Source organism: Nycticebus coucang, chromosome 14 (genome assembly GCF_027406575.1).
Source record: "Nycticebus coucang isolate mNycCou1 chromosome 14, mNycCou1.pri, whole genome shotgun sequence".
NCBI classification, from domain to species: domain Eukaryota; kingdom Metazoa; phylum Chordata; class Mammalia; order Primates; family Lorisidae; genus Nycticebus; species Nycticebus coucang.
The window spans coordinates 6,428,731-6,435,057 of NC_069793.1; the positions used below are offsets into that span (position 1 = coordinate 6,428,731).

At 52.7% G+C, this 6,327-nt stretch overlaps 1 protein-coding gene across 8 annotated transcripts in view; it reads left to right on the forward strand.

Annotated features, from left to right (window-relative positions):
• Window positions 1-4,239, forward strand: part of CTTN (cortactin) — a 33,761-nt gene extending 29,522 nt beyond the window's left edge. For all 8 annotated transcript variants that reach the window (XM_053562975.1, XM_053562978.1, XM_053562973.1 and 5 more), the window contains 3 exons: window positions 411-588; window positions 1,448-1,519; window positions 3,310-4,239. In XM_053562975.1, coding sequence (XP_053418950.1) covers window positions 411-588; window positions 1,448-1,519; window positions 3,310-3,446 — 387 coding nt within the window. In that variant the 3' untranslated portion in view covers window positions 3,447-4,239. The remainder of the gene's footprint in view (window positions 1-410; window positions 589-1,447; window positions 1,520-3,309) is intronic.
• The last annotated feature ends 2,088 nt before the right edge of the window (window positions 4,240-6,327 follow it).

A 6,327-nucleotide genomic window follows, 5' to 3' on the forward strand; every position in this document is an offset into this window, starting at 1 on the left:
TGGTGTGGGTGGGCAGCACAAGGGTGGAAGGCTGGGTACCTTGTAAGGCCTCAGGGATGTGAAAAAAGAAAGCACCAGATCAAACCCAGGAAAGACTGCTGCCCCTAGGCTAGAGCCCAGGAGAGTATGTGGCCCCTGTTAGGCCGTGTGGGCTGTGGTTACTTCAGGACAGGAGGGTTGGGGCTTTGGAAGGCCTAGATCCTCCAGGAGGAGGAGGGACATGGAACTCTGAACACTCGGGTCCATCTTGACAGTTCATGTGGGCTGGGCCTCCTGATGCCATGTCTGTTTCCTCCATCCTCTCTGGGGCTAAGGAGGAAATTGTGTGCTCCTGTGGGCTGGAGTGGCATGGCTGCTGCTTTGTAGAAGCCATCCCGGGCCGCATGAGCCATCTGTCTGCCCCTGCTCAGGATGCAGCTCCATTCCAGGCGGAGCCAAGCTACGGAGGCCCCGTGCGTGTGAGTGAGCTGGAGCCTACCTATAGCGTGGAAGCTACTGACTACCAAGAGGCGGGCAGCCAGCAGGGCCTGGCCTATGCCCCTGAGGCCGTCTACGAAAGCACAGAGACCCCAGGCCACTATCCAGCAGGTACAGGGGGTCCCTAGGTCCCAGTACCCTTCTTGGGGATGAGGCACTCCCTCGTGCAGCCTGCTGAGCATCTCTGTGCCCTGTGAAGAGCGTCCTGGTGTCCCCATTTGCCCTGCTGCCCCACCCTTGCTGCCTCTGCCCCTGCCTGGAACTGCTGCACACCCCGTCTCTAGTGGGGCGGCATCTCCTGTCCTGGGGTCCTGAGAAGGTCCTTGCTTGCTGGGGGCGGTGGGTAGGCGTCAGAGGAAGGGAGGGACTTCAGCTGCTCTTGTGAGCAGTGGACAGAGGAGAGTCTGGTGCAGGGAGCCAGGGTGTCTAGGGCAGAGGTCTTCCATGCACTTTGAAGATTCTGTAGATATTCCAATTAGATAGGCCCTAAAATTGGTCTCATTTTATTTTTAAAAATGAGGTTTCATTTAATATATTTACACAGGCTTAATGTAAGCACCATGCCCAACTTGGAGTGCTGTAAAATTGGTAGTAGAGCGGGTTAACTGCTCCTGAGAGTACACATCTGGGCCGATCTGCCTCCTCCCTCATTGTGACGAGGAGTGTCACCTCCTCCCCATCACTTTTCATGACACAGGACCTTTCTAACAGTGCTTAGTTCTCACGCTGTAGGAGTTAGAGTAAGGTTGTTGAGCTCACTGGGGAACTTGCCCTCAAAGCTGGAGACCTTTCCCTATGTCCTCAGCAGGTGCCTCTCACCCCACAGTCTAGCACCTTCCAGACGAGAGCTCGGCCCACCCTGACCAGCTCCCACCCAGACCTTAGCAGGTGCTATCTATGGAAAGATGAAAGTGGGCAGGTGTGCTGATGGGCTCGGGTGTTACTCAGGCCTGCCTTGATTTGCTTCCAGAGGAGACAACCTACGACGACTATGAGAACGACCTGGGGATCACAGCCATCGCGCTCTACGACTACCAGGCTGGTGAGGCGAGGCGTGCACCGGGGTGGGACCGTCCTCTAGGGTCTCCTAAGAGTCTACTCGGCACGGTGGCTCATGCCTGTAATCCCAGCACTGTGGGAGGCTGAGGAGGGAGAATTGCTTGAGCTCAGGAGTTCAAGAGTGAGACCCTGACTCCTAAAAAAAAAAAGAAAAAAACCTAGCCCTGCGCTGAGGCAAGCACCTGTAATCCCAGCAGCTTTCCGGAGGCTGAGGCAACAGGATGCCCATAGCCCGAGTCTGAGGTTGCATTGAGCTATGACGCCATTGCAGTCTGCTCAGGGCATAGGGTGGGACTCTCTCTGAACAACAACAACAAAAAAGAGTCCCTTTTCTATAAACAGTCTTGAAACTGTTTCAACAAATTGTTTCTAAAAAATCATAGTAGCCCAAGTCTGAGGTTGCAGTGAGCTACCATGCCCACTGCACTCTGCTCAGGGGCATAGGGTGGGACCCTGTCTCAACAACAACAACAACAAAAAATCATAGTAGCATTACTATGAAACTGTTTCAACAGTTCGAGACTGTTTATAGAAAAGTGGTAAGTACAGGCCAAGCATGCGTCTCCCTGCACATGCACACCCATCGTCTTCGATCTTTCTCTGAACCCTGAGTCTCCAGCTTGTGCTTTTGGAGACCAAGGGCACCGCCCTCAAGAGCCCATTCCACCCTCCCAGTGAGGGTCCAACCCACCCGTTCCCATCTGTCTTTGTTGCCTTGTCCCCACCAGACAGTCCCCTCTGCCTGCCCCTTGAGGACTTGGCAGTTTGGAAGAGGCGGTCTCATCTCCTGGGCTGGGGCCACTCTGGTGGCAGGAGGGCCGTGGGCACTGTGTGGCTCTCCTTCGTGCTTCACGTGGGCTTCGTGGCATCTGGCATACAGTTACCCTCCCTGTTAGTGGATGAGCATCTTGTGAGTGACGTGAGATCCCCCAGCATTCTGCTTTCCTCCCTGCTCCCCCAGCCACCTCCAAGGGCGGGCTTCCCGTTACCATCCCTCCTCCTAAACACAGCATTCTCCCTCAAGAAAGAGCTTTCCTGTCCCGTATGCTCCCCTGCCTACCTGTCACCTCGGGCTTCTTGCTAGGTGGCCACTTTTCACATTTATGAGAACCCTTCTGGGTACAGTGGCCCATCCATGTAATCTAAGCACTTTGGGAGGCTGAGGCAGGAGGATTGCTTGAGGCCAGGAATTTGAGACCAATCTGGAAGACATACTGAGACCCTGTCTCTACAAGAAACCAAAAAAAATTATGGTGGCACATGCTTGCAGTCCTCCTTGGGAGGCTGAGACAGGAGGATCACTTGAACTCAGGAGTTTTGAGGCGAGGCTGCAGTGACTAGCTATGACGATGCCACAGCACTCTAGCCTGGGCAACAGAGCGAGGCCCTGTCTCTAAAAAAAGCCTCTCCAGCTGTCCCTGCACCATCACCTCTCACACAACCCATGTTGTCCTTGGGAGTAGTGGGTAGCTGCGTCCTTTCTCCAAGGATGTGTCTGCCAGGAAGGGAGAGTGGGAAGGGAGCAGAACTGCCAAGATTTAAGTGGTTCGTGAAGAAATGCAGGTTGGTGGTTTGTTAGGTGGGTTCTGCTGAATCTGTAACTGCTTTGGCCCCATTTGCAAAGCCGGGCTCGGTGGACTGGCACAGAGTCAGACGCTGGCAGAGGCGGCACCTCACAGTGGCTGCTGGGGAGCTTGCTCCTGGCAGGGCTGCTTGGCGGGCAGACCAGGGACGTTTTCATTTCAGCCTCTTTTCTGTGCCCTTTTCTCCCAGCGGGCGATGATGAAATTTCATTTGACCCTGACGACATCATCACCAACATTGAGATGATTGATGACGGCTGGTGGCGTGGGGTTTGCAAGGGCAGGTACGGGCTCTTCCCTGCCAACTACGTGGAGCTGCGGCAGTAGGGTGGCTGTGCCACGGATCTCACACTACACATCAGGCCTTTGCTGGTTCTTGGGTTTGGGTTGGTTTTTCTTTTTGTTTGTTTTATTTTTTGATGATGGGAAGGGGAGTATACATATTGCTTTTATATTTAATACTTTTGCTGATGCTTTTGAAGATGTTTATGCCACAGAATTTGCTAATATATTGTAATCATGTTCCTTAGGAAGACTTTGGTAATTGTTTTTATGCATTTATGGTATTTTTTTTTTTTTTTTTTTTTGCCAAATTGACTGTCACATGCAGCCACTTCAGGGACTCTTGAGGTCTTTAGTTCTTTTGAGGTCAGTAGTGCATGTCCTCGTGGGCACCTGCCATTCCCCAGGACAAACAAGAGCTCTTTCGGGTCAGCATCTGCAGCTGTCAGGCAGGATGACCCTCCTGGTGGAAGGGAGGGCAGGGCCTATGGACATTAGAAGGGAAGGAAGGCCCCTCGCGGGTCGTACTGTGGCAGCCCAGAGTACTGACTGCTTTAACAAAGGTCCCTCCTTAGCTAGTCATTGTATCTGCCCCTACCCCACACCCACGTCCACGTCCCCAGGAGGGGGCCCTGCTCCTGCCCTGCTTCCCAGTGGGGCTGAGTCTTCAGATATTCCCCTCCCTTGGCCATCTCCCGACCACAGCCCACAGTGACAGGCTCCAGGGCCTTACTGAAGAGGTTGAGGTTCGTGTTGGGCTTGGCTTGCCAGCACGAGGCTCACGCCTTGACTGATTTGGACGATCTTGGCCCCTGTGTGTCTGTTGTATGGCGAACAAGCCACCTCGCTGTGGGGAGGCTGGTGCCTTCTCTATTGTAAACTGCCAGAAACTTTCTTCCTTTCAAGGGAGTTGTGGTGTTTTTGCCAAAATATGTTCAATGACTGTAAAAGTTGACCAATTGATGGCTCAAAATAAGAAGTACAAATGAGCGAGTGTTCCTACCCCAGGTGCCCTTGGCAGTTCTGGACACTGCTGTCCCCAGGCACTGGGGCCACTTGCTGCCTGGGGAATTTATCTCCCTCCTGAGAAACCAGGGGGCTGGACCAGTTCAATCATGCGCACGTTAGGTGGACAATGTATCTTTCCAAAAGATGACGTGGAAATGTCTCAGATGTTTGGGACATTTAATGGTTGTAATGCACGTGTTTCCTTTCCTGAAGTGCGTTTCTGCATAATCCTTGCTTTACCACAATTAGGTCGGGTTTTATATGCATCTTACTGTATCTGAATTCCTGTAGCACACCTCATAGGTATGATTTTTTTTTTTTAATTAAATGCTCAGAATAAACTTTTTTCCAATCCACTTGCTGCGTGGTTTGCTTTGGTCTCTGGTACTCTGTCACACAGGTGAAGGCGCTGGGCAGGGCAGACCCCCACGAACCCTGCTTAGCCCTACACCAAACAACTATAGACTCTTAGAAAGAGGCATGCTCCTTCAGCCACATTTTATAGGATAAAATGTATTCACTGTCTCTGATCATCAATTTTTTGGATAAAGATTCCATGCAAAATAGGAAATTCCATGCTTAAAAATCATTTCTGGGCAGTGCCTGTAGCTTAGTGGGTTAGGGCACCGGCAACATACACCAAGGCAGGCGGGTTCAAACCCGGCCTGGGCCTGCTAATCAACAACAACAACTGCATAAAAAAATAGCCGGGCGTTGTGGCCGGCACCTGTAGTCCCAGCTTCTGGGAAGGCTGAGGCAAGAGAATCACTTGTCCCCAAGGGTTAGAGGTTGCTGTGAGCTATGACAGCACGGCACTCTACCAAGGGTGACATAGACTGTCTCAAAAAGAAAAATTGTTTCTGAATTAAAGTTCCTACTGTAAATCCTTGGCTGGTTGCCATGTAGCTAAAGGTCTTGTTTCTTTAGAGCAGCGGTTCTCAACCTATGGGTTGCGCCCCCTTTGTAGCAATGAAAATACATCGCGGCATTAGGAAGGTTGAGAACCACTGCTTTAGAGGCACAAGTTGAGATGGGTGGTGCTGGCAGGGAAGCAGCAGGAAGGCCGGCATCCATAACACACATTGAGATTTTGGGAACCCCTAGGATGGGAGAGTGGCCTGTGTATCCACCACCAGGCTGGACTCAGCTCCTTGGCCCCTGTGGCCATATGTGTGGCTCTTGTCTTGGGCAGCTCAGTGCCAGAACAAGAGGGCTTTGAAAGTTCAGGAAAACAGCTCTCACCATCCCTGGGAGAAATGGCAGAGCCGAGATGGACATTGCAAACTAGCACATTCTTCCTGTTACAGGAAGTGGGTGTCACCCACAGCTGCCTTAAAGTGATGGTAGAGACAGGCCCAGAACCCCAGGTCCCAGGTTTGGCCACTTTTCTTCCTAAGTCTTACCAGGGCCCCTTTCAGTACTCTGCGGTCCCACGTGCTCTGGCCCGCAGGAGCCCCGGCCTGTGCTGGCAGCTGCTCACCTTCTGGTCCCTGGTGGCTTCCAGGCTCCAGCCCCTGAGCAGCTTGTGTTCGGCCCATGCTTTCAGAATCCTGAAGCGAGGAGGACAGAAAGTGGGTGGATTTCCTCTGCCAATGGCCCGATGTGGAACGTGATTGTGGTTCGCTTAGGGAGCAGTGATCTCCAGGGGCGTTGGTGTTGCTGGTGGCCACTTCAGGCAGCTCTGAGTGTGTGCAGAAGGGACAGTGCCTGGAAGATCCGCCTGCTAAGGCTTCAACCCAAGCTGTCCAGAGAGGAGCTGACATGGTTTTATCTAAGCCAGCGGTTCTCCACTTTCCTAATGCCGCGACCCTTTAATACAGTTCCCTGTGGGTCGTGACCCACAGGTTGAGAACCGCTGATAAGCACGTGCTGGGCCCTGGGCCCTGGGCCCTGGGCCCGGAGGTGAAACCTGAAGTAA